Raw genomic sequence first — 27,461 nt, 5'->3', positions numbered from 1 at the left:
TGTGCGCCGAGAAAGCCAGCTTGTTACGAGCAGGAATCACCTTATTTTCAGCTCTTCAGTGCAAAATCCTGACTGGCACTCGGTGCCCCGTTTCCCTTTATACCCGTATGTCCGGGGTGGGGCATACAATTCTGCCTGCCAACTTGACATTGGCCTTTTCTCAGGTTCAGAGGTACGTTTGGCATCCCAGGAAGACCCCTTGTGTCACTTCATTCGACACAACGTCTCGTTCCTTCCCTTGGGGAACGGAGTTTACAACAGTAACCATGACAATTACAATTTTAAAGAAGTTATTATTAGTTTGTATGGGATTACTATTTTTGAGTAACTTACCCCACACTGTTCGTGTGTACAGAAAATGTGCATACTATGCACAGTACGCATACTACATCACAGTAATATGCTATTTTGATTGTAGTATACAGTAGGCAAGCTCAAGATGTCATGTGGTGTGTGTGTGTGTGTGTGTGTGTGTTACAGAGAGAGCTGAGGCCTCACTGTTAGTGTGTGTGTGAGCTGACTAAGCTGTAGGATTTGTGAGTGTATAGACAGATCATCCCTCGGTGTATGTGATCTGACAGAGCATCTGCTTGTGTAAGTGTGTGTTTGGCGGTTAATATGACATTGAAATTCCTGAAATACTTGTTCTTGTTCTCACCTCCCAGACACCAGTGGTACTGGGCACAATTCCTGTGTGTCTGTGTGTATGTATCAGTCCCAAACTCATGTAATTTCTTTCCTCCTGTGTACTAATTAGTGTACTATATAATACAATACTATACTATACCTTACCATGGCTTTGATAAACTTCATGAAAATAAGTCTTTTAGATTTAAAAGAGTCTGTGACAGTATGCTCCATGCATCTGGTTGAAAATAAATAAATAAATAAGTAGCTTAAAATGTGCTTTTGGTAGTGAAACTAGCTACTTTCTCTTAAGTGTAGCTTCCAGCATAGTTGGTAGCTTAAATTGCTATATTTTTTGAGTAGCATGCGCAACACTGTATCTCCAGTATCACCAAAAATTCTGAGAGAGATTCCCTATGTTAAATACAACTTTACCTAGTCATTCACGTGCACTCGTAATGATGATATTTCTGACTTTACTTGAAGGCTGCATTCATTCTTTCCTTAAGCAGTCCTAGGTCATGGTCACACAATTTTAGAACAATTTCACCATTCAACTAAATTCGTCAATGATCACACCATCCAAGACAGCCAGAAATCTTGGGGTTGTGTTTGACGATCAGTTAAACTTCAGGACCAACATCGCAAGGACTGCCAGATCTTGCAGTTTTGCTCTGTACAACATCAGGAAAATCAGGCCCTTCCTTTCTGAGAATGCCTTGCGCTATCCAGGCTGGACTACTGCAATGGCCTTCTTGTAGGCCTTTCTGCACATACAGTCAAACCTCTGCAATTGATCCAGAATGCACCGGTGCGATTGGTCTTCAACGAGCCCAAGAGAGCGCATGTCACACCTCTCTTTATCAAACCGCACTGGCTGCCAATGGTTGCTTGCATTAAGTTCAAGGCATTAATGCTTGCTTGCAGAACAACCACCGGCTATGCACCCCCATATCTACACTCACAACTTCAGATCAACGTGCTCTCCAGAAGTTTGCATTCTGTGGGTGAATGGCACCTCATAGTGCCATCTCAAAGAAGCAAAAATCACTGTCCAGGACTTTCACTTTAACTGTTCCTTGCTGGTGGAATGACTTCCCAAACTCGCCCAAGCAGCTGGTTCTCTAACATCTTTCAAAAAGCATCTAAAGACCCTTGACCCAATCCATTTAGTGTACTGTCTTCTACTTATTAATAATAAAAAAAGTATCTCGTCCTCCTTGCTAAGGGTACTTTTCTAAACAATGAACTAGTGTTACTAATGTCTCTCTAGGATGATTCACTTCTGTTGTTCTCGAAGAAGGCGTGGCGGATGTTGAGCATGTGTGAAACCAGCAAAAAACTAACTGCCAAGCAAACTCTTTTTAATGCTGCACTTATACTCTGTGAGTGAAGTTAAAAAGAAACTCACCGCTAAAATTATATCATTGTCCTTTTGAATACTCAGTGTAACTCTGTATGATGCTCTGCCCACACAGAGGACACTGCCAAACCAATCAACATCCTATTGGTCAACGCGATAAATTCTCCTGTCAAATTTAAAAAGTTTACCAAACTGGAACTTCATACAAAATCTGTGAGGGTAAATTCTTTACCCCCGGTAGTCCATTGAGCGAATATCACAAACGCACGGATTCCCCTTGAGATGACTGTATTCCACCCGCCAAATTTTGCAGTGCGAAGGTAAAAGTGACCGCGCCTTAAGAAGTTACTACTTATGAGTTTGAAAGTGTTAATTACAAATTTAACTTACTGGCAACATAAGCGTTTTAAGCTATTTTAGCATTTAGCATGTAAACATTGCCTGCTTTATCTATCAACGATCCTATCGTTCCTGTGTGGCCAGTAGCTTAAATTTTGGGATATAGCATAAAAATGCTCAATGTTAACATGCGAGTGAGCATATAGTTTTCAAAATGCACCTAAAAAACTTGTTTGAGGAGGATTATTTTATTCAGTAATAAGATGTCATAAACTTATGCCGCTTATATTCCTATTGTATATATAAATAAATATAAAGGTTAGTTGCACATCAAAAAGTCATGTGACTTTGCTTCAACTAGCCATGTTGATTATGTGCACTGAGAATATTATCGCATAGCATCTCAAATGTTGCTCTGGTTATTCTGAAATGCCAAAGCCTGTCATCAAAATGATCTACTATATTACCTCATAGGTCTTATGAGGCATCTGTCACTGAACGCTAGCAAACATGAAGTTTGTCAGCATGCATGCCTGTTATCTTATCATAAACCAGTTAAAATGTATTTTTTGGCAAGCTTTATCACTATACGTCATCAACAGTACACAAAATGCACTCAAAACTAAACTATCCTCTCAACATTTACAATTGCAAATTGCTATGATCAATCATAGTAGAAGTGAACGATATCAGTTCACTTCTACAAAGATTTTGGAATTGAAATGTCCACAATTCAAAGAGTATGGTGTTGAAGAAAATAGAGAGAGAGAATGTATATGTGTGGATATAGTTCATGTAATTCAAAAGTGTCAGGTAAATCCCAGCAGAACCTACAGCCGTGAGCCCACACTGAGTGATGCAGCAAAAGACTGAACCACCACCTGAGCCATGCCATTTCTAAACTAGCTAATTAACACACATCCACAGCAGAGAAGAGAGGATGAGCGTAGAGCGAGAAGAGATGTCTCAGAGCTCACAATAGCTCTGCGTCTCTAAAGGTCACACATCAGTCCAACAGGAAATGGAGGAGAGCACAATGATATCACAGCTAACATTCGAGCTTCCATCTGTCTGAAACATATGTCTTCTTCTACAGTGTCTCTTATGTCTCTTCTACAACAGTGAATGTGTGTGTGCCATTGAGCAGCAAACATTGTTGGCCAGTAACCACTTTCACTTTCTCTGTTCTTCCACAAGGGCTAAGAAAATCAAATCCTCCTTTCCTCAATTCTCAGTGTATTTTGATGTAGTCGTATTAGATACTGTAAAGTATACTTGTAAAATCTATTCATTTAAAGGAATAAGTGTTACACCAAGGCCTGTACTCTTGAAAGGGATCGATTTGGAGGTGGAGGGTCCATCATGGTCTGGGGCGGTGTGTCACAGCATCATCGGACTGAGCTTGTTGTCATTGCAGGCAATCTCAATGCTGTGCGTTACAGGGAAGACATCCTTCTCCCTCATGTGGTACCCTTCCTGCAGGCTCATCCTAACATGACCCTCCAGCATGACAATGCCACCAGTCATACTGCTCTTTCTGTGCATGATTTCCTGCAAGACAGGAATGTCAGTGTTCTGCCATGGCCAGCAAAGAGTCCGGATCTCAATCCCATTGAGCACATCTGGGACCTGTTGGATCGGAGGGTGAGGGCTAGGGCCATTCCCCCCAGAAATGTCCTGGAACTTGCAAGTGCCTTGGTGGAAGATTGGGGTAACACTTCACAGCAAGAACTGTCAAATCTGGTGCAGTCCACGAGGAGGAGATGCACTGCAGTACTTAATGCAGCTGGTGGCCACACCAGATACTGACTGTTACTTTACCCCCAGATACCCCCCTTTCTTTAAGGACACATTATTCTATTTCTGTTAGTCACATGTCTGTGAAACTTGTTCAGTTTATGTCTTAGTTGTTGAATCTTTTTATGTTCATACAAATATGTACACATGTTAAGTTTGCTGAAAATAAAAGCAGCTGAAATTTAGAGGACGTTTCTTTTTTTGCTGAGTTTATAAATAAACTCCCTATACAGAAAATAACTACAATTGGTCCAGCATTGAGATAAGTAACAAATGACACATCAATGCCATCTATATGCTGTTTCAGCAGCATTTAGACAAACAATTGACATCATTTTAATGACACTGAGAAACTTTAATTGTCATTAGTCATGTTTCCATCAAAGTTACGAATACAATTTACGTGATAAATCTAAATATCACAAAAATGATTTGAGAATAAAGCAGCCTTTCCTTCCTGTGTGAACCTCTTGGGAAATTGCGAAATAACATGAAAATGGAAGTTAAAGCCACTGGCTCTTTTATTAAATGTAATAAATTACTTGCGGTTTAGAGCGCACAGACAAAACGCTCTGACAAACGTAATCTTTGCTAGGGTCTGGGAGCTAAAACGTTTTCAGACAGTGCTGGGAGGTAATAGTAACCAATCATGATGACAGGCTTTACATCCGGCATTTCAAAACCAGAGTAACATTTGAGATGACACTAATGATATTCTCCAAGCAAATTCTGTGTTCACACAGCAAAGTCACACAACTTTTTTAATATGAATATATATTCCTTTATATGCTTTACAGGAATCTATTCAGTAAATGTGTTTCCACATAGTTTATGCACACATCTTCCACCACAAGTAAGTATATTTTTAGGGGATGGAAACTAAGCTACTGAATTAAAGATACACATACATATACTCTTTATGAGTTAAAACAGGGAACTTTTCTCATGGAAAAGTCACTGCTATGGCCATAGCATTTTATGCAGTTGTTAAAGTGTTCTGGGATGTTTGCTAGGTGTTTGTTAACTGATTCAAGACAACAGAGCCCGATCTCAAGTCTCTCTGTTGTTCTGGTCCCAAGATTTAGCTCCTTGGGAGAGTCTTTGGGATTTTTTGGTCTGTTGATCATAACTCCAATTGCTTAGAAAATTAAATTAGATTTTTATGAATATGGAATGAATAGAAGTTTGTTCAAATTCCTACCCAAAATATGAGCAATAGTAATAGTAGGGGTGGGATATATATATATATAAATTATATTATAATATTCTTGACATTTTTGGGTCAATATGCACATTCTAGGAAAACTGAATAAAACACTTATAAAAATATAATCCAAAGTCAGGGTTGGGGAGTAACGGAATACATGTAATGGGATTACATATTAAAAATACAAAATATAAGTAACTGTATTCCACTACAGTTACAATTTAAATCATTGGTAATTTAGAATAAAGTTATGTTCAAAAAGTATTTTGATTACTGAAGAGATTACTTTGCATTTCATTGTCATTTATTTATTTTAATATTTAGTCCTTTCAGATGGAAAACATTTATACATATAAATGATGTGATCCAAGTGCATTTGAACAGCGGTGAAACACTTTCTTATGATGTGTTACATTCATACAAGCAGACAGAGAAGTACGTCTGAAGTAAGTTTGAAGTATGTTTGAAGCAGAAGAAATAGAAATAAACCTTGTGTAAATTGTTAGCTTTACGCTAAGCTAAAATGCTATTTCTACTCATTTTACATGCGCATGTTACAGACACGATCACATTTTTTATCAAGAAAATTAATGTTAGATCATAATTTCTTCTTTCTAGTAAGATCTTTAATATTAGGGTAAAAATCATATTCTTGACAATAATTTTTGTATTGTTTTCCTGTAAAAATATAAAAAAAAATCCTTAAAACAAGATTAATTTGATTGATCTTGTTTTAGAAGCAACACTGCATAAGATATTTAAGTTTTTCAGAGAATGTATTTTTAACATGTGTATTTTGAGTTTTTATAGTCAAATCAAGTGAAAAAAATCTACCAGTGCTGAAGAAGTAATCCAAAGTATTTAGATTATGTTACTGACCTTGAGTAATCTAACAGAATACGTTACAAATTACATTTTACAGCATGTATTCTGTAATCTGTAGTGGAATACATTTCAAAAGTAACCCTCCCAACCTGATTGTGTGTGTGTGTGTGTGCATGAGACAGAGAGAGCACTCTTATCTAAGACCGTGAGGAAAAAGGCAACTTTCAATGCAAAAATAATGCAAAAGTTACTGTACTAATGATTTATAAAAATATAATGATTATAATTAGGGCTGTCAATTTAACGCATTCATTCAGTGAGATGAATTATATAAAAAATAACATGTTAAAAAATGATGCAAAGAATTTTCCGACAGTACCATCAGAGAAATTTAAGTTTGAAGTAACACATTCATGTTTAACCAAACTGACAGCAGACAGCTCAAGATAAGTACGTGTTCTTGTGTTCAAACACAGCTGGACGGAGTGCAACTCTGAATGCACTGGTCACGAGACATATTTTTCTAAATTTTAAACTGTTTCAATTGACACAGCTTCCTAAATACACTTGTTACGCATCCAGGGTGAGATGTTTTAAAAGTATTCGTCTGATGCGTGCGCCTTAGAAAACCTTTATAATAATTCTACCTCGAACATGTCGTTGGGCACCCCAAATGAGTGCATGGTAATTCATTAGCAATGAGATTACTTTTTAAAGTAATTATTAAAGTAATCATGTTACATTTTTTTAGAGAAGTAATTAGTAATTTTTAGCAGATTACTTTATTTGAGTAACTTACCCAACATTGTTCCCAACCATGCAGCTGCATTTTCAAAACCGTGTTAGAAACGAGACACTAAATCTTCTACCGGCTGACACATTTCTACCGATTTAACTAATATATAGTCCACTCTTAAGTAATAGTGACGTTTGCCTTAGCAAACAAGACTAGTTATTATTTAAATCGTGCTTGACCAATTAGAGGCAATGTATGGGCTCTTCCTCTGCCCATTTTTGGTCCCCACGTTTTATACCTCTTTAGTTCTACTACATTATTCAATATCTAAGGTGTGTACAGTACTTGGGGATGGCCGATAGTTTCGCTTTTCTGAAATGTGTGTGAGTGTGTGTGTACGGACCATATCAGCATATGTCTTCCCAGGAGGGAGATAGTGAGTTTATGCAATCATGACTGAAAGACAATAATGTTGATCAGGTGCTTCGCTGGCAGTGCATCTGTTCTCAGCTTTAAATAGATCTGGAGCAAAGCTTTTAAACACTGCACATATTTCCTTGCATCCCGCAGTCCATCCTGGTACGGCAGGATATTAGCTCCATTAGCCTTGTATTGGAGCCAAAGGATGGATGTGGACAGGCGGGAGAACATGATTCACACTCCATAGAGGGAGGGGGGTCGCGGGGAAGGCCGTAAGTCACACAGGGGCCCGTACGGGGCATCCAATCCACTCAAGCAGGTAGCGATCAATGACATTGAACCACTAACAGGCAGTCACTATTCAGGGAACATTCAAAGACATGTCCACAGCAAGAGTAATCTGCACACACACAAGCACACACATGCACACACTGCAGAAATGCATGTGAAGGGTAATAACAAGTGGAGTGAATGGAAGGAGGAATGGATGGTTGAAGGAGAGAGATTGTCAGGAAGGAGAACAAGTGACGGGAAAGAGAATTAAAGAGAGGCATTTAAACAATGGGTATTTATTTTTAGAAAGGAAGTAGTATGCAGAGTATATACTTTGCATAGTATGTGAATTTTAAGTATGCATGTGCTCGTGTTAATCTCACCAGCGGAATTACTGATGAAAATGTTTGTTAACGATGTTTTTTTAATCTTATTTTGTCAATGAAAAAGATGCATCATGATGATTATCAAAAGGTCAATTAAGTATAATGCTGATGAAAATACGGAAAGAAAGAATCTAGAAAAATGAATCAATCAAATAATCCAGTCACAGTACTTAGTGTATTTCACTGCTTGTTCTGCAAGAGCTGGATGCCTGTACAATGAACTTTACTAAAGGGTTAATAACCTCACTCAAACACATGTGAGATTAATCAACAATATCCACAACATAAATGTAATATTACAACTTACATCTGCACAGAGAATGAAGTGAATGAACAGGTGAACTTGAACTTTGTTCCGCGCTAATCAGAATGCATAACTTGTGATTACGAGAGAGAGAGAATGACGTGGAGCTGCTCTGTGTTTATGTTTGTGTGTTTTCCTTTCAGTTTATTATTAAAAATACTATTTATATTGCCACGCTGGTTCTCGCCTCCTCCTTTCCCTTAACCCGCTTTATATTCAGTATTTTAGTGTATACAATTATTTCAGGAGCTCAGGTTTTTAGGACAGATTTCTTTTTTGTATAATCTGTATTTTTATTTGTGTCATATTAAACATATTCATCTTTAACATGTTTGATTCGTGTTTAAGTAGATTTAAAATTTTCTGAATATTTGAATATTTGGCTAAAGTTTGGTCTGTTACAGTTTGATACAAGTTTGTGTCATTTTGCACATTATTGTCAACTAAAATATTATTGAATTTTAATATATAAATGTTTTATATGCCATTTAAAAATGGATGAAATATTGACAAAATTTAAAGGACATTTATACATGTGGTAATTAACACTAATGTACTCAGATGACCAAATACATTTAGCAAAATATGTAGTACACAACTGTATTCCTTAATGCAATGGACTTCACTTGACCATCTCTCTACAATGTGATAAATGAAGCAGAAATATTATCAGCCGTGATTAGTAACATTTCTATTTCAACACATTTGATTGCACAGCCAAAAACAAAGACAATTTTGTACAAAAGTGAATTGAAAATGCAAAACAATTGGACAACACACACATGCATTATGATGAGGTCACGGGAAAACAACACAGCATTCTGCAGTTTGAAACAATAATGCCTACTATTTTACTATTTTTGCCAAGTCAATTTTATTTTTAAAACGCAGTTTTGTGTAAAAATGTAAAAAAGTGCATTACAAAAATAAGATATCTAATTTAAAAAGAAAAAACATTAAGCACAACCCAAATTCCGAAAAAGCTGGGACAGTATGGAAAATGTAAAAAAAAAAAAACATTTATTCACACTGTGTATGGAAGTAAATTAATGGCAAATATCTTTGAAACAAAAAAAGCACACTGAATTGCACTAATTGAAATATACACATTGCATTAACGATGATTTGGGGATGAAATTTCATATGGTTGTATATTTAGGCTGTGAATATTTCAACTGAAAACTTTTCACACAAAATGTCATCATTGAAATTCAAAAATAAAAAAATTCTATCTTTATTATTCAACAGTTAATATTCGGTCCATTATCTTTCGCTTAGCAAATTTGCCTCTAAAATTTCAGTGGTTAAAATTTGGATGGAAATTCGCTTTTGTCATCAATTTACCTCCATACCTGTGCTATATTGAAAGCAACAACAACGCTTATATATATATATATATATATATATATATATATATATATATATATATATATATATATATATATATATATATATATATTTTCACTCATTTCCAATCAGATTTTTGGACAGTTTTCTTTTGTTGTATAGTCTTACATATTAAACGCATTCATCTTTAACATGTTTGATTCATCTATAAACAATTGTAAATTGTTTATACATTTTTATGAATATTTGGTAAAATTTGGTCTGTTGTCCTTAATTTACCTCCATACATGTGTTGTATATGATGACCTTGTGATTTATAATTTTTTAATATATTCACTCATTTCTAATTAGATGATTGCAACACACCCCCAAAAAGTGGAGGCAGTCAAGTGTTTACCACTGTGTAACATCACCATTTCTTTTAATTTCACTTATTAAGTGTTTGGGCACTGAAGACACAAGTTTGTTTGCCACATTGTAAGCTTTATAATGCACCACACAATCGAGACAAGTCAAGATTGCAGGAACACCAGTCTAGCATCTGCACTCTCTGCTTACTCAGCTATGCCCTTGTAATTCGGGCAGTATGTGGTTTGGTGTTGTCCTACTGGAAAATGCAGGGACGTCCCTGGAAAAGATGTGTACATATCTGTCTGCATTAATGGTGCCCTCACAGATGTGTGAGCTACCCATGCCATGGGCACAGACACACCCCCATACCATGACAGACACTGGCTTTTGGACCTGATGCTGATAACAGCTTGGATGGTCCTTTTCCTCTTTGGCCCAGAGAACATGACGGCTGTGTTTTTAAAAAAAATATTTGAAATGTGGACTCGTCTGACCAAAAAACATGGTTCCACTTTACTTCTCTCCATCTCAGATGAGACTGACACCAGAGAAGTCAGCGGCGCTTCTGGACAGTGTTGATGTATGGCTTCTCCTTTACGTAGTAAAGACTTAACTTGCCTCTGTGGATGTAGCGGTGAATGATGTTGACTGACAAAAGTTTACAAAAGTATTCTCGTGAATTCAGTGAATATTAACACTCCAAACATAGCCATACAACCTACTATATTTGTAGTAAACAGTTGTGTATGCTGCAAACAGTGTTTGGTTTTTCTACCTGTTTACATGTTTAAAGATGCAATAAACAACCAGTGCACATTTTGTGTGTTAATATATGCTCCTGACATGACCTTTAATTTCCAGTGTGACCAGTGAAGCAATATCCTTGGGTCAAGACAGTTACAATAACATATTTACATCTGAGATGATAAATGGATCGCTGAATTAAACAAGCAAAGTAGTGAGGTCATGTGACAACAATGAAGCATACTGCTTAAAACAATTAATGTTGCATACTGCAAAATATTAACAATTTATTTTTAACAAATAGACGGAAGCATGACTATACATGTAATAGTCTACTGTATACAGTCAGAGATTGACAGGCAGTGGATGCAGAGCTGTGTGTGCGGGATTGTGTTTTATGTCTGTTTGCGTCAGACTCATTAGGTTGCAGGTATCAGTGCTAGCAGTTGATGGAGACTCATTCTACAGTTTCTTATCCTCTTTATTTCAAACAGAACTCTGTGGATCCAGAATATTCAGTTTAACATGAGTGTGTCCACGTGCCTTTGTTTATACCCACCTGGTCTCACAGAATCACTATAACTACATTTACGTGGCTCTTTGTACATATCGTGGCAGTCCACTAACACTATTTTTTTTTTACTCTCACTCTCTGATGAATTGTGCCCAATAAAACTAGTGAGAAAGGAATCATTTACCACCCAAAATTTAATTCTATCATCATTTATGCACCCTGATGCCATTCCACACCTGTTTGACTTTCTTCTGTGGTTCACAAATGAAGACGTGTTGAAGAATGTACATATTTATTTTCCCTGTACAATGAAAGCATGTATTGACAAGGGGCTGTCAAGCTCCGAAAATGGCAAAAAAGCACCATAAAAGAAGTCCTTTGTAATTTCCATATTCGTTGATACTGTACACTGGCTTTTGAGATTCAGAGGGCAATTTTAAGTGAATAACAACTAAATTAACGGTCTGTTCCTCAAGCAAAGCTTTCATGTGACTTCAAAAGCATCGGTGTTACTACACCCTTTTTAGCAGGGCTTCAGCCCCCCTAAAATGAATCTCAGCACCCCTAAAAATCTGTGACTTTGCAGAAGTGTTTTGAACAGCTGCAGCCGCAATGCTGCACTTGTTTGAATCACGAGGTGTTTTGGTGGCTTTTCTTGCCTGTAATAACTGACTACAGTGACAGCCAATAGCATTGGAGTGTGGGCTGTTAAGGAGCATATCATTGGGTTGACCCACTAAACGAATAAGCCCTCTTTCCTCATTCAATTCATGATGAGCGAGGATCAGCATCATTATGACCTACTGACAGAGTATGCTGCTCGTTTAGTTCGGTAATCTTGTTTAACAAGGAGAGAAAGGGGCTGAATTTATTAAGAGTAAAAGTGACTAATGACATTACAATGACATCAGGACGTAATTAAAACCTGTAATTACTTTTAGGACATGTTGTCTTTTTTTTATTCCTTGATGGTCATGCACAGCAGTTCACAAAATGATATACTTTGTTGTCACTTGCAGGGAAAACGCTGCTATATTTAAACACTGCTAAAGTCTCTTAAAGACACAGTCATTTTAATAAAGTATAATTAGACATCTCTGTGCTTTATTATCAATAGTTTAATGAGATAAAATACATAAAAAACATTAATTTGTTGCCACCTGCTGGAGTAAAATTATGATTTACAAAAATAGTTATCTGAACAAATCTTATATCTATATATTTCCATATCTGTCTATATATATATTTACATACATACAAAATACCTTTATTGTACCTGGGTTATTCTATTGAAATTACAATCTCTTTTCTGAATAATTTTTGTGCTGCTTGGAATAATTAGAATCTACAGTATACTGTTATGTTAGATTTTCTATAATATATATATATATATATATATATATATATATATATATATATATATATATATATATATATATATATATAAACGGAATAGATGTCAAATTAAAAAATGAGTATTTGAATGGTTCTTTAAACAGTTTCAGTTTTTAATAAAGTTATAAGTGTGTTAATTATAGAAAATGACAAAATTCTAAATGAATATTAGCCAGCTATCTTGAATGATGTAAACACAGTAAAAAACAAAAAAACAAAACATTATCTATGCTAAAGAGTGGAATACATTAAATGTGCATATCTAATAGTGTCAAGATTGAAATCCTAGAATCGCCCCTGTTCACAATATTTGGAATATAGCACACAAGTCGTATGGACTGCTTTTATGATGCTTATTTGTTCTTATAGGAGCTTAAATATTTTGCCCAAACCTTTCCATATGTGTTCCACTGAAGAAAGAAAGTCATACGGGTTTGGAACAACATAACAGAATTTAAAATTATGGCTGTTCCTTTAAGGATGTAAACAGGGTCAATTTTGAAGACTTTTGGTATGCAGCTGAAGAATTCAGTGACCAGCTGGCTTCACGTCACACAAACATATAGACAAAAACGTAAACACACACACTCTCCTTCTTAATGACCCGTCTTCAAGGACATTGTGTTTAGTCAATGCCATTATTGCCTTTTATAAGAATCTCTCTTTAACACACACACACACACACACACACACGCACACACACACACACACACACACACACGTTGCTGCACCTATTATTATGAATAGTCTCCATGAACATAATTTTATACCATACAAACTAAAGATTATATCCCCTAACCCAAACCCTAACTCTACCCCTAAACCTACCCCTCACCATAAACATTCTGCATTTTTAAATAAAAAAAAATAAATAAAATATATTAGTATGTTTTTTAAGTGATTTGAATGATGGGGACACTAAAAATATCCTCATAAATCACATTTATAGCATATTATCTTTGTAATTACCAGTTTGTAACATAAAAAAAGTCCTCGAAAACCACTTAAACCTGCCCACCCACACACACACACACACATACACACGCACACAACTTTTCTCTTTATTCTCAAATACTGCAGAGCATTACCCTGGTGACCCTCCATATGGCCACTAGAGCAACTCTCTCTCTCTCTCTCTCTCTCTCTCTCTCTCTCTCCCTAGTTGTGTGTGTACTGTTATTTATAGTTGATATCTTTGCACTTATAGACTAAAATGGTGTTGGTTCCTGGAGTGCAGAATCTGCCAAAATGACACAATTTATCTTTATTAAGCAAAGGGAATCATCTGCAGCCACACACACACACACACACACACACACACACAGAATTTTCTTATTGACACAAAAACAGAAATGCATACAACACAAGCAGATAAAAACTACCTCTCTCTCTCTCTCTCTCTCTACACACACACACACACACACACACACAAAGAAACACGCACACAAAGAAACACACACATACACGTATCCTAAAATGACCATTTTAGCTTTCACAGTTAACTTATAATAGATCTCAGATTATTAAACACCCCAATTACCACACAGAGCAGAGAAGCACACACACACACATGCACACACACCCACACACACTGTGACAAACACACATCCTACAGCAATCTGAATTTTCAGACGTGTAGCTCCTGCCACTCACTTAATCATTATTTTATTCATTCATTCACTCACCCACTACATTTTCCATTCATTCATTCATTCACTCATACAAACCCTCAATCTTTCACTCACTCGTTTGCTCATTTATTCATCCATCCACTCTTTCATTTACTTCAATCATTCATTCACTCTTACACTTAATTCATTCATTGAATTATTAATTCATTCACTCACTAAATTGTTAACTTAATTATTCATGCCCTCAGACACCATTTATTAATTCACTGTTCCTTCACTAAATAACTCACTAATTTGATAATTAATTATTCATGATTCATCATGATTTCATTTGATCACTAATTTTTTAACTCACTTGCTAATTCATTCATTCATTCATTTCAATAATTTATTCACACATGTATTCATTTGATTATACATTCACTCCTTAACTTCATTCATTCATTGGTTCATTCACTCAATCAATCAATCACTTAATTGTTAACTCGTTTATTTATCTCGCTTATGAGTCCCTCACTCACTCCTTCACTACAATCATTCTTTCACTTACTAATTTGTTCATTGATTCATTCATTAGCTCAATAGCTCATTCTTTCACTCAGTTTTTTTCTTATTTAATTCATTAATTTATTCACTTCAATCATTCATTCACTCACTCATGTTTTAAAGTGTTTGTTCATTCATTCATTCACTCACTCACTCCTTTCCTTCATTCATTGATTGATTCATTCATTGACTTAACCATCAACTTGTTTATTTATTTTATTCCCTTAGTCACTAGCTCACTCAGTCACTCATTCACTACAATTATTTATTCAAGCCTTAATATATCATGTATTCATCCATTTACTTAATCACCCACTTGCTAATTAATTCAGCCACTTCAATCATTAATTTGCTCATGCATTCATTTGTTTGTTTATTAATTTACTCCTACACTTAATTTATTGATTGAGTGATTGATTAATTCATTCATTCATACAATCGTAAATGTGTTTATTAATTCATGTTACTCACTCATTCATTCATGTACTACTTCACTGCACCCATTCATTCACTCACTAATTGTATTAATTATTTTTACTCACTTGTTAATTCATTTACATTAATCCCCCTTCACTCATGCCTTAATTTGTTTGTTTGTACATTAATTTGCTCCTTCACTCAATTTATTCATTCAGTAATTTATTCATGCACTCAATTGTTCACTTGTTTATTTATTACTTCAGTTACTCACTAATTCATTAATTCAATCCTTCACTACACTCACTCACACATTTTTTCTATTAATTTATTCAATCAGTTGTTAATTTCATTCACTCATTTCAATAATTCATTCACTCACACAATTTGTTTGATTGTTCATTTCTTCACTCACGTCACTACATTCATTCATTCACTCACTCACTCACTCACTCACTCACTCACTCATTCATTCATGTATTCATTAATTAATTCACTCAGTAATTCATTTATTCATTCACTCACTCACATAAATAATTAATTCACTAATGCATTTATCTGTTTGTTTAATTGTTTATCCATTCACTCTTTCAATTAGTTTATTTATTTATTCATACCCTCATTCACTCACTCACTCACTAATTCATACTTTAGTTTATTAATTGACACTAATTTGTTTGTCGATACATTCATTCCCTTACACATTTCATTGATTGATTCATTCACTTATTTGTTCATTCATTCATTTATTCGTTCTCTCTCTCCATGACACTCTGCTGACACATCAGATAATGGATGGGTTTGGTGGAAAGCTAGAGGACAAAGACCCCCTATTTCACAAACCACTCAACCATTACTGCACTTAAGATGAGCTAGATAGAGTTCACATTAGTCATACACACGCACACGCATACACACACACAAACACCAAATGCCTCGGGCTGATGTGATATACTCCAGGGACTGAAGCAGGTGTGGAGATCCTTAAGTAAAACAGCAGAGAAGAGAGGTGTGGACTTCACACTAGCATGCAAACTTGCATAATCCACCAAATATCTCCACACCAGCACAACCATACACACACCCAATGAACACAGTTCAACCTATGTTACAATAACTTTTGCAAACTAAGCAACCAACTTAAACTAAGCATTAAACTTAATTGTGTAAGTGTGCTTGGCACCGTTTCTACTACAGACAGAAAGATAAATCAAATCAATGGGGGATGGGGTTTGGGGGAGTTGGACATGCGGATTGGAGGTGTACCTGTGGATGTAGTTTAACTCAGTGCCTTTTTGCTTGACATACTGGGAAAATCAAAAGAAATTAGCCAAGACCTCAGAAAAAAAATTGTGGACCTCCACAAGTCTGGTTCATCCTTGGGAGCAATTTCCAAATGCCTGAAGGTACCACATTCATCTGTACAAACAATTGTATGCAAGTATAAACATATAGTCTCCTAGAGATGAATGTAGTTTGGTACGAAAAGTGCAAATCAATCCCAGAACAACAGCAAAGGACCTTGTAGAAAAAGGTAGACAAGTATCTATATCCACAGTAAAACGAGTTATATATCAACATAACCTGAAAGGCTGCTCAGCAAAGAAGAAGCCACTGCTCCAAAACTGCCATAAAAAGCCAGGCTACAGTTTGCAAGTGCACATGGGGACAAAGATGTCCATTGTTATGTTTGTAGGAAAAAGGGTGAGGCTTGCAAGTTGAAGAACATCATCCCAACCGTGAAGCATGGTGGTGGCAGCATCATGTTGTGGGGGTGCTTTGCTGCAGGAGGGACTGGTGCACTTCACAAAATAGATGGCATCATGAGGAAGGAAAATTAAATGGATATATTGAAGCAACATCTCAAGACATCAGTTAGGAAGTTAAAGCTCGGTCGCAAATGAGTCTTCCAAATGGACAACAAGCATACCTCGAAAGTTGTGGCAAAATGGCTTAAGAACAACAAAGTCAAGGTATTGGAGTGGCCATCACAAAGCACTGACATCAATACAATAGTACATTTGTGGGCAGAACTGAAAAAGTGTGTGCGAGCTAGGAGGCCTACAATCCTGACTCAGTTACACCAGTTCTGTCTGGAGGAATGGGCCAAAATTCCAGCAACTTATTGTGAGAAGCTTGTGGAAGTCTACCCAAAACATTTGACCCAAGTTAAACAATTTAAAGGCAATGCTACCAAATACTAACAAAGTGTATGTGAACTTGTGACCCACTGGGAATGTGATGAAAGAAATAAAAACTGAAATAAATAATTCTCTCTACTATTATTCTGACATTTCACATTCTTAAAATAAAGTAGTGATCCTAACTGACCTAAAATAGGGAATGTTTTCTATGATTAAAAGTCAGGAATTGTGAAAAACTTAGTTTACAACAGCAACATGCTAAAAGGCAAGAATCTCTCGTGTTTTCTTAAAAAAAAGGTACAATTCTAGTGTAGTTTGACCAAAGCAGAATAAAAGGACATCTGAATGATCAAAAACAGCCATAAGAATAACATATAGACAGGCCCCATCTGCTTCAACAGTTATCTTACAAAGCACATCTATGTGCAAACTGCATATGCAGAGACACCTGCCGAATGCTGAGTAATATAATTGCTGGTCTCCTGTAGCTAAGAGGTAAGCAAGAGGGAAATAATGATGGTGCTATTACTGCTTTGGACGTTGACGTAGCTGGTGGTGTTCTCTCTGCCCAGTGAGTTTTCTACCACACAGGTGTAGTTCCCAGAGTCCTCCAGTCTCACTCTGCTGATGTGAAGCTTTGAGTTTTTCCTGCACAGATGTGACAAAGAGAAAGAGAGCGAGAGAGAAGTAAGTTTATATGAAGATTGAAATATGAAGAGAGACAGACGATAAGTCGAACAGGTCAGGGCCAGGGTAAAAATTATATACTGTAAAAAGAGAAAGAGAGAACAGAGAAAAAAACAGAGAATAGACAGATGCTCTAGAGGTGAGAAAAACAAATCAAACGAGGTAGAGAAAAAGTACTGGTAAAATTCTTTACATTTTCCTTGCTAAAATACGGTAAACTGGCTTTTTCATCATACGCGTGCAGGTGTTCTTGCATCTCGTGTAGAGCTGATGTTTGTCATTTTTGCCATGTTAAATGTATTTCTTGTGTTCTGGAATTTGTTTGAAAGCAGATTATTTTTGCAATTCTGTTTGGTGATGCTAGTGCCGCAGAAATGACACTCCTCAGCTTAAATGTGATGTTTTTAAGAAGGACATGTTTCTGGAACAACATACCTGTTGATACTGGAATAACATTCCCATAAACCAGTCAGATTTAAGACTAGAGATAGGCTGCGGTTATGGGCTTGAACAACATTCAGCTCAACCTATAATTTCCATTCTAATTTTAGGGTAGGGTTAGGTTAAGTTAGGTTGCATTTGGAAATGTTAGGTTAGGTAAGGTTAGGGAAGGATTAAAGGAATAGTTCACTCACCCTAACCCTAAGCCTACCCTACCTTAAAGGAATAATTCACCTAACAATGAACATTTGCTGATAATTTACTCACCCTCAGGCCATCCAAGATGTATCTGAGTTTCTTTCTTTATCAAAACAGAATTTAAGATTTTTAGGTTTACATTTCAGGCCTCCTCCATTAAACAATGCAAGTGAATGTACTGAACCCAAACGACTGATTATTTTAATAAAAAACTAAACTTATATACTTTTTAACTACAAATGTTCGCTTCCGTACATCTCTGTGAAGCACGCTCATAGAGGGATGACATAAGCTCGTTGGTAAGGTCACACACATTGAGGAGGAGGAGGCAGGAAGCGCGTAACTGTTAAAAATCGTAAATGCTGTTTTGATGAAGAAAGAAACTCAGATACATCTTGGATGGCCTGAGGGTGAGTAAATTATCAGCAAATGTTCATTGTTAGGTGAATTATTCCTTTAAGTTAGGCTTAGGGTTAGGGTGGGGTAAGGGTTGGTTTAGGGTAAGGGTGGGGAAAGGGTAGGTTTGGGGTAGGTTTACAGAAAGTTAAGGGTAAGGGTTAGGGTCATTTAAGTTAGATTAGGTTAGGATAGGAAAGGTTGGCTTTAGGGAAGGGTAGAGGTAGGGTAGGGCTAGGACATGGGGTCTCTTTTGGAATCAGTCTGATATTCAGATTGTCTCTTAGTCCCTCTCCTTAGGTCAGTATGTGAACAGCTCATTAGAAGAGTGAAGCTCTTGAAAGAGCTCAATCTGGAGCAAAACATAGAAAAAAATGGCAGTCCTGTGCACCGCTGGACTGTCCTTACTTTACCTCCATCATTATCAAAATATCCCTGTCCACCCTGTCAGCTATCTGTGTAAGTGTGCCTACGGATGCGTGTGTGTGCCTGTGTGTGGATTTGCAGTTTCAGCACACGCACATTTGAAAAATTACACAAGGGACCAGTGAAAAGGCAATCCTGTTAGAGTGAGCTGCTTTCTGCAGAAAAATGCAGCTCAGCACTTTTTCTCGGAGAACAGAAGCGGACCGCCATGTTACAAAATGCCCTGAATTCTCATGCGCTTCCATGAAAGTATGTATGTTTCTCTGTGGCCACTGTATATTGAATGCAGAAGACAAAAACAGACAGGAAATGCATGGATACATATGGGTTGTATATACAGCTACTTGTACACTATTGATTTTTGTTTCAAATGGCTAAATGACATTGATGCAATGTTACAGTGATATGCACAGCTCAGCAACTTTAAATTCGATCTTTATTCCCATTTCAGAGCACACCACCAAGAAGATTGCATGATTATACAACTCTCATGGAAGACTAGATTATGTAGACTCTAGAGTGCATACTGTAAACTTAGTCATATGTTTTTTTATTCCTTTCTCCACCTACGGATGCCACTGAAGATAACTAATGCATGTTCAGGCCCACTCACTCTGCCTCAGAAACACCAGTAACCCACGGTCCCATCGGCAAGGGAAACACTGAAGAAAGTCAAGCGAAGTTACACACAATTCATTGATGGCCTTTTCATGAAGTGGCTCATCAGAACCTGGTTCCTGGTGAGATTCAATCCCAGGATCGTGTAGGTGGAAGTTTCTAGATGAAATGTACACTACAAAAACTTCTAGGTTACGTATGTAACCTCCGTTCCCCGATGGAGGGAACGAGACGTTGTGTCAGAGAAGCGACACTAGGGGTCTCTCTTGAGCGCCGATATTCACCTCTGAACTATAAAAAAAGGCCAATGAGTGTTGGCAACCAGTATTTGCATGTCCCACCCCCGGACATACGGGTATTTAAGCGGCGCAAATACGGGAGTTCATTCAGGATTTTTCTGAGGAGCCGGAAATGGTCCGGCCACAACAGGGGCTCGGCTCAGCGACGTGGCAGGGGAGACACAACGTCTCGTTCCCTCCATCGGGGAACGGAGGTTACATACGTAACCTAGATGTTCCCCTTCTGTCGCTCTCTCCACGTTGTGTCAGAGAAGCGACACTAGGGGTCCACTTAAAAAGAGCCATGCGCTGAGCCGTGTACGTGATCCGCTGATACAGGAGCGAGCAGGTATTCCTACGTGCAGAACGACCAACTGTATCAGGCTGCATGTACCCTTCCCCAATGCCCCATTTAAGCCATCAGGATTCCTTATCGTTACCCTGGAGGGGGGAACAAGGTGACGGCCGCCAACATGGGAACGGGCCAGCCTGGCTGGGCCTCTTTTCTCTCTATGTTTCTCGCATAGAGCAACTACGGCCGGGGCCCTTACACGCATTGAGGGAAGGGGTCTTAGCCCTTATTAGGGCGGAGAAGACCCTGCGGAGGCCACACCTACCCAGGAGGGGAGGCAAATTTTGAGTGGCAAATACATTGCATGGCCTATACTTAGGTCTTATGCGGAACAGTAGTGTGGTGGTAGATCCAGCCTCGCAGAGGGGGGAAGCATACAGCACGGCACCCTAGGCAGCTGTAACTGCCTAAGGAAAACACAGAGTCAACTCTGGTGAGGGGACAGAACCGTGGTTTTACACACAGGGGGAGTCCGAACAGGAGGCCTTACCTGTGGGGCACCTATACCAGTACAGGGTAGCTAGTGGTACCCGCAGTGGTTTGGGTCGGCGAGTTCCTCTGCAGAACTGGACTCAAGTCTGGAGCCAATGCTGAAGTGGTCTCATATGCATCAACCCCAGTGGCGCGGCCGCCGCGGAGGATGCCATATGCCCCAGGAGCCGTTGGAAACGTTTCAAAGGGACCACGGTGCCTGGTTCGAAAGAAGCGAGGCATTCCAGCACTGACTGAGCACGCTCGTTGGAGAGACGTGCTGTCATTGAGACTGAGTCTAACTACAAACCGAGAACAGAGATGCTCTGGACCGGGGTGAGCTTGCTCTTTTCCCAGTTGACCTGAAACCCTAAACGGCTGAGGTGCTCGAGCACCTGGTCTCTGTGTGCGCATAGTAATTCCTGCGAGGAGGCCAAAATGAGCCAATCGTTGAGGTAATTGAGTATGCGTATGCCCGCTCCTCGTAGCGGGGCAAGAGCCGCCTCTGCGACCTTCGTGAAGACGCGAGGGGACAGAGACAGGCCGAAGGGGAGGACCTTGTACTGATACGCCTGGCCGTCGAACGCGAACCGTAGAAAGGGTCAATGTCGAGGGCGAATTGAGACGTGGAAGTACGCATCCTTCAGGTCTACCGCTGCGAACCAATCTAGATGCCGGACGCCAGATAGAATTTGTTTCTGGGTAAGCATTTTGAACGGGAGTTTGGACAAGGTCCGGTTGAAAACTCGCAGGTCCAAGATCGGTTGTATGCCGCTGCCTTTCTTGGGTACAACGAAGTAAGGGCTGTAGAAACCCTTCTTCGTTTCGGTCGGAGGGACAGGCTCTATCGCGTCCTTGATTAGAAGGGAGGCGATTTCCTTGCGCAGGGAGTGGGCATGTTCGCCGTGCACTGCGGAGGAACGAACGCCCACGAAGGGGCGGAGACCTGGCAAACTGAATTGCGTAACCGAGTCGGATGGTCCGGTGCAGCCACCGTGACGAGCTGGGCAGTGAAAGCCATGCCTCTAAGCTCCGTGCTAGGGGCACCAAGGGGACGAGTATTTTGGACGTACCCGGCGGGGCTTCGCAGCGGTGCGGAACAGGTAACATGGCGTCGGGAGGCGCTGTGGCATCCTGAGGCTCTGGTGCTGAGAATAAACTCAAAGCACTTACCTTGTTCCGCGCACCCGGCAGGGGGCGGGTTCATGACTGAGGAGGAGGTCTGATGCTGGTGTCCTCTGGACTCATCTGAACCGGCCGGCCGGGGAACAGTCGTGGGGCTGAGGGCGGAAGCACCGCATCCTGGGCGCCGAGACTGTTGAGGCCTGAAAGCAAAGTGCCGTGAGAACGGCATTTGCGGGCCATGTGACCCAGAGGTAAAGGAAATAGCTCTTTTATTGAGAATTTGGGTACCGCAGCCCCCGTCAGGGGGTGCAGCAAATGAAAAAACAAAAGATTCTCCTCCCGGCCCTCCACCGGGGGATGGAGTGGTCTTACCACCTCCGGAGCTAACTTCTCGTCCTCTGGGTCCGCTGTCTCAGGGACGCTTGGGAGCCTTCCGGGTCCTCGAAGGGGTCCGTGAGGCAGGGGGTGTATGCTTCCTGCGGTTTGCTGGATGCCGGGGCTGAGAGCTGGGCCCAGGTTGGGGCGGAGCAGAAGGTCTTCTGGCCACGGGAGGACGCCCTCGGCGAGCAGGTGGGGCCTGGGCCATGGCGGCAAGCTTGCGGCGTGGCATGATGTGCGAAATGGCCTCCGTCTGCTTCTTCATCAGGGAGAACTGCTGGGCAAAGTCCTCAACGGTGTCGCCGAAGAGGCCGAACTGGGAGACAGGGGCGTTGAGGAAGCGAGTCTTGTCAGCTTCACGCATCTCAACCAAGTCCAGCCATTGCTGACATTCCTGGACCACCAGAGTGGCCATCGCCTGCCCGAGTGCCTGCGCTGTGACCTTCGTCGCTCTCAGGGCGAGGTCGGTCGCTGAGCGCAGTTCCTGCAGCTTGTCGGGATCAGGGCCACCCCCGTGCATGTTGCGAAGTGCCTTGGCTTGGTGGACCTGCAGGAGAGCCATGGCATGCAGGGCGGAAGCGGCGCGTCCGGTAGCGCTGTAAGCCTTCGCGGTGAGCGAGGATGTTGCTCTACAGGACCGGGAAGGGAGTACAGGGCGGCCCTGCCAGGTGGTAGTGCTTCCGGGACATAAGTGGAGCGCAACAGCTCTATCCACCTGGGGGATCTCCGTGTACCCGTGGCGCGCTCTGCCGTCGAGGGTGGCGAGGGCGGATGAGCAGGTGGCAGTGCGACGAGTGGAGAGAGGTGCTCTCCACGAAGACGTCAGCTCATCATGCACCTCCGGGAAGAAAGGAACCGGGGCGAGGCTGTGAGCGGCGCCCCACGCCCAAGAACCAATCGTCCAGCCGTGATGGCTGTGGGGAGGATGGAGGGTTCCAATCCAGGCCCACGCTGTTGGCTGCCCGGGAAAGCATATCGGACATCTGTGCGTCGGCCTCCTCCTGGGCGTGCAAGCCCAAGGCGGCAGCCCAGAGGAGCCCTCAGCATCAGAGCCCATGCCCTCCGATGTCGCGGCGAACTCATCTGCTTCCATCGCAAGAGGGTATGCAGACTGGCTGTGAGGCGAGTCGCCGCCACCTCGAGCGGGACGGAGTCAACGAGCGTGCCGGGCGCGGGTGGTCCGAGGGGCGTACCGGCGGAGCTGCACCCGCTGCCATCCCCGAATCGCCTCCATCGCCAGCCGCATCGTCCTCAATCCCGTGGGAAGAAGGAGCGACGTGGGGGGCGGCTGGAGTGGCTTGCTTACGGTTGTAAGCAAGCCGCGACCGCCACGTTGTCATGGTCATGTTCTCGCAATGAGAACATGAACCATCCACAAACGCAGCCTCGGTATGATCGCTACCCAGACACACGAGACAACGCCTGTGGCCGTCGGAAGCGGACAGTACTCTACCGCATCCAGGAACAACACAGGGGCGGAAAGGCATCTTTATAAAGACGTGTCCTTAAAAGGACGTTCAACGCCGCTGTGTTTTTTTCTCTTTTAGAGGAAATTACTCTTTTAAATAAAATCACTCTTTTATGAATGAAAGAACTCGTGAGAGATCTTTCTTATCTGCAACTGTCGATGCGCTCAGGGGCAGGAAGTGCACAGCCGTGCAAACAGGAGAAAGCCGCTGTTGTGCGCCGTAGAATCCAACAGCATGCAGCAGAGGATAGCAGGAACTCGGTGTGTAAAACGCAGCAGTCTGCAAACACGACCATCAGCTCCGAAGAAATTTTCTGAATGAACTCCTGTATTTGCGCCGCTTAAATACCTGTATGTCCGGGGGCGGGACATGCAAATACTGGCTGCCAACTCTCATTGGCCTTTTTTCATAGTTCAGAGGTGAATATCAGCGCTCAAGAGAGACCCCTAGTGTCGCTTCTCTGACACAACGTGGAGAGAGCGACAGAAGGGGAACTGTGTGTTACTCACATTCATACTAAGCATAAGGTCAAAAGCTCATTAGGACTTACTAAACACCTCTTTTTCTCTCTATTCTCATACACTACGTTATGATATCGACACACTTTTACTCTAACGCATCGTTTGAAAAATGAGATTTTTTTTTAACACATGTATTATAGACCTTCCTACTTATATGCGCTTATTCTGATATAATCAGCTTGCATGATAGAGCACTGGACTTTGAACCCAGCAGACCGAGTATAAGACCGCTCAAGAACGCAAGCTGACACATGACACCACAGTGATATAGAAAGATATTTCTTCAGAATATGTCTTTTTCATTTTTACTTTTGCATTTTAAAACACTATCGGTTGGGTTTAGGGGTTAGTTGGGTTAGGTTGTCTTTGTTATCATCTCATTTATATTTTAAAACACTATTGGTTAGGTTTAGTGTCTAGGGATGTACATTTTACTCATTAAAACCTCCAAATCCACCTTCAAATGCTCATCTGAATACAACCTAATTTCACTAGGTTTTGGCGCTGTCAGCTGGACATTTAACTTTCAAACTGCAGCCATACCATTGATATATATATATATATAGAAAACGTATTAGTGTGGACTATGCCTAACAAACATCATCAGCGAACAGATCAGCTGAAAGTTCACTGAAACTGAGGTAAGATACAAACAGACATTTTCAGACTTATTTATTGTGATCATCAAAGTGTATGTTCAGAGTTACTTGTTTTATGTTTTTAAAAGAAAAGTGCCTTTTTCACGTGCTCTCTCCCTCTATCACGTGCAAAGTAAAGTTGGTTCAAATTAAACTGATACACAAGATTTAAATGGCAGACGAACACATAGGCCTATTTATGACATGTATCCATGACTACAGAGAGCACTTCAACTTGAAAACAAGCAACTCCAGGGCATTTAAGGTGATTTAGAAATCCCTGTGTGACTTTTTTAAAGACAAGTTTTTAACCTTGTTTACATGTCCATATGGTGTTTTTTATATGCTAGAAGACATACTATAAGTGAAATCAGCAGTCAACACCATGGCTGAGCATTTTCACCTTGGAACAGCAGTGTACCAAAGACAATCTCAAAAACACGGATTCAGACAGACAGGGTTTCATACGTCACAGGGAACCACTCCTGTCAACTTGTGGGGTGGGGCTTTCCATATCAATAGCATACGCTACGGCGACGCAAGGGGTATCAGGAGAAGCCAGGTGTTAGTACGTATCGGTATTTTGCAAGACATGTTCTGTTTTTGGATACAAAGCTGCGAAAGGACAAATGATGAGCCTTCATGTATTACCAAAGGATCTGAAAATCCAAGATAATTGGGTGCAGTTTATTTGGAAAAATTGTAATGTCCCAGCAAATCTTCCAAAGAAAACTCAGGTTTGCAGAAGTCATTTTCCAAATAACGGTTGCAAAATTTTTACCCAAAAACAGATGGGTTTTGCCTCTAAACGTATATTGAAGCCCAACGCGGTTCCATCAATTTACCCAATTTACACAGTGAGCCCGAGCTGCAGGCGAGGGGTGCAGGGGGTGAGTGGAGATGGAGGAAGGACTAATTTACATATTCATAGATCCGTGCATACTAAATGAGTCAAAGGTGTAGAGTTATATCTAAGTCATTTTAAGGCATGAAGGGATTATTTTAATGGAAAAAATCAGGGGTTAAACCAGTGACTGTAGAGACTTTAAAAGTCCCTTTCTGGGGTAAGGACGTATTGTCAACCTAAACCAGCAGATATTACTGCTTTTCCTACTTGCATTACAAATTATGGACAGTTTTGCTGCACCCTTTTTGTTGTGCTGCACTGAAAGACTGAACACGGGGACAGGGGAATGCTTTGACATCACGATCAGTGTATGTCTTCTCCCTCGTTACGAATATTATCCATAATGAGCAAATTAAACATTAAACATGATTGTCACTAGAGGGCAAAATGCAAATGTTGCATCCACAGGTCGTAGAGGGTGAAACAGGTGTTTTCGACAGTCAGTCAGTGATGATCTATGAGAGTTTGGACATAATAAGATGGCCGCTCGAACACTTCTGGTGGCTTCCCCTCCAGCAGGCAGTTTACCATTGCGTCAGCAATCCAGTTCTATATATATATATCAGTGAGCCAAATGTGTAATACACTATGTAAATTAAGTTTTTGCAAAAACATAGCAATACCCACGTAAATTTCATGAGACCAGGCTGAAAAAAATTATATTTTGTCAATGATTTCTTACCCACTTGTTACCTCATATTATTTTTAGGGATGTCAATTTGATGTGATAAATCAGTGTGATTAATTATGTAAAATTATGTATTTATAATTAATCATGTTCCCAGACCATAATATGGAATATTCGTGCCATAGGAGCAAGCATGAAGCATGAAGTACCATGTATTTTCAGCAGGGGGCAGTAGGTGGTACTCCAGACATAGGTAACATGCAGCTGTACAGAGAACAAACCACACACAGGCTTCCTCTAGCAACAGCACAAGATGGAATACCTTCTTGCGTTCAACAGCTGGACGGAGCGTAATTCTGAGTGCAGGGACATGAAACGTGTTTTTCTCAAACTATGTTTAGCTTGACACAGTGACAAAAAAAAACGCTGTTTTTGACACGACACAACCAAAACGAGGCACTCCAAAAGTGTCCGTCTGATACAAGTGGACATTGAGATGTCCTTAGAAAAGCCCTTATAATAAATCTATCTCAGACAGATTAACAAATTCACTTGCAAAATG

General features: G+C 40.1%; 1 protein-coding gene across 1 annotated transcript in view; it reads right to left on the bottom strand.

Annotated features, from left to right (window-relative positions):
• Positions 1–27,461, bottom strand: part of LOC127617121 (pro-neuregulin-2, membrane-bound isoform-like) — a 126,681-nt gene that overhangs the window by 46,862 nt on the left and 52,358 nt on the right. Inside the window, exon 3 of the mRNA XM_052089024.1 lies at positions 17,896–18,014. Coding sequence (XP_051944984.1) covers positions 17,896–18,014 — 119 coding nt within the window. The remainder of the gene's footprint in view (positions 1–17,895; positions 18,015–27,461) is intronic.

This window comes from Xyrauchen texanus, chromosome 23, assembly GCF_025860055.1.
Source record: "Xyrauchen texanus isolate HMW12.3.18 chromosome 23, RBS_HiC_50CHRs, whole genome shotgun sequence".
NCBI classification, from domain to species: Eukaryota; Metazoa; Chordata; class Actinopteri; order Cypriniformes; family Catostomidae; genus Xyrauchen; species Xyrauchen texanus.
Note: the sequence above shows the minus strand (reverse complement) of the source record. Positions and strands in the feature narration are given on the sequence as shown.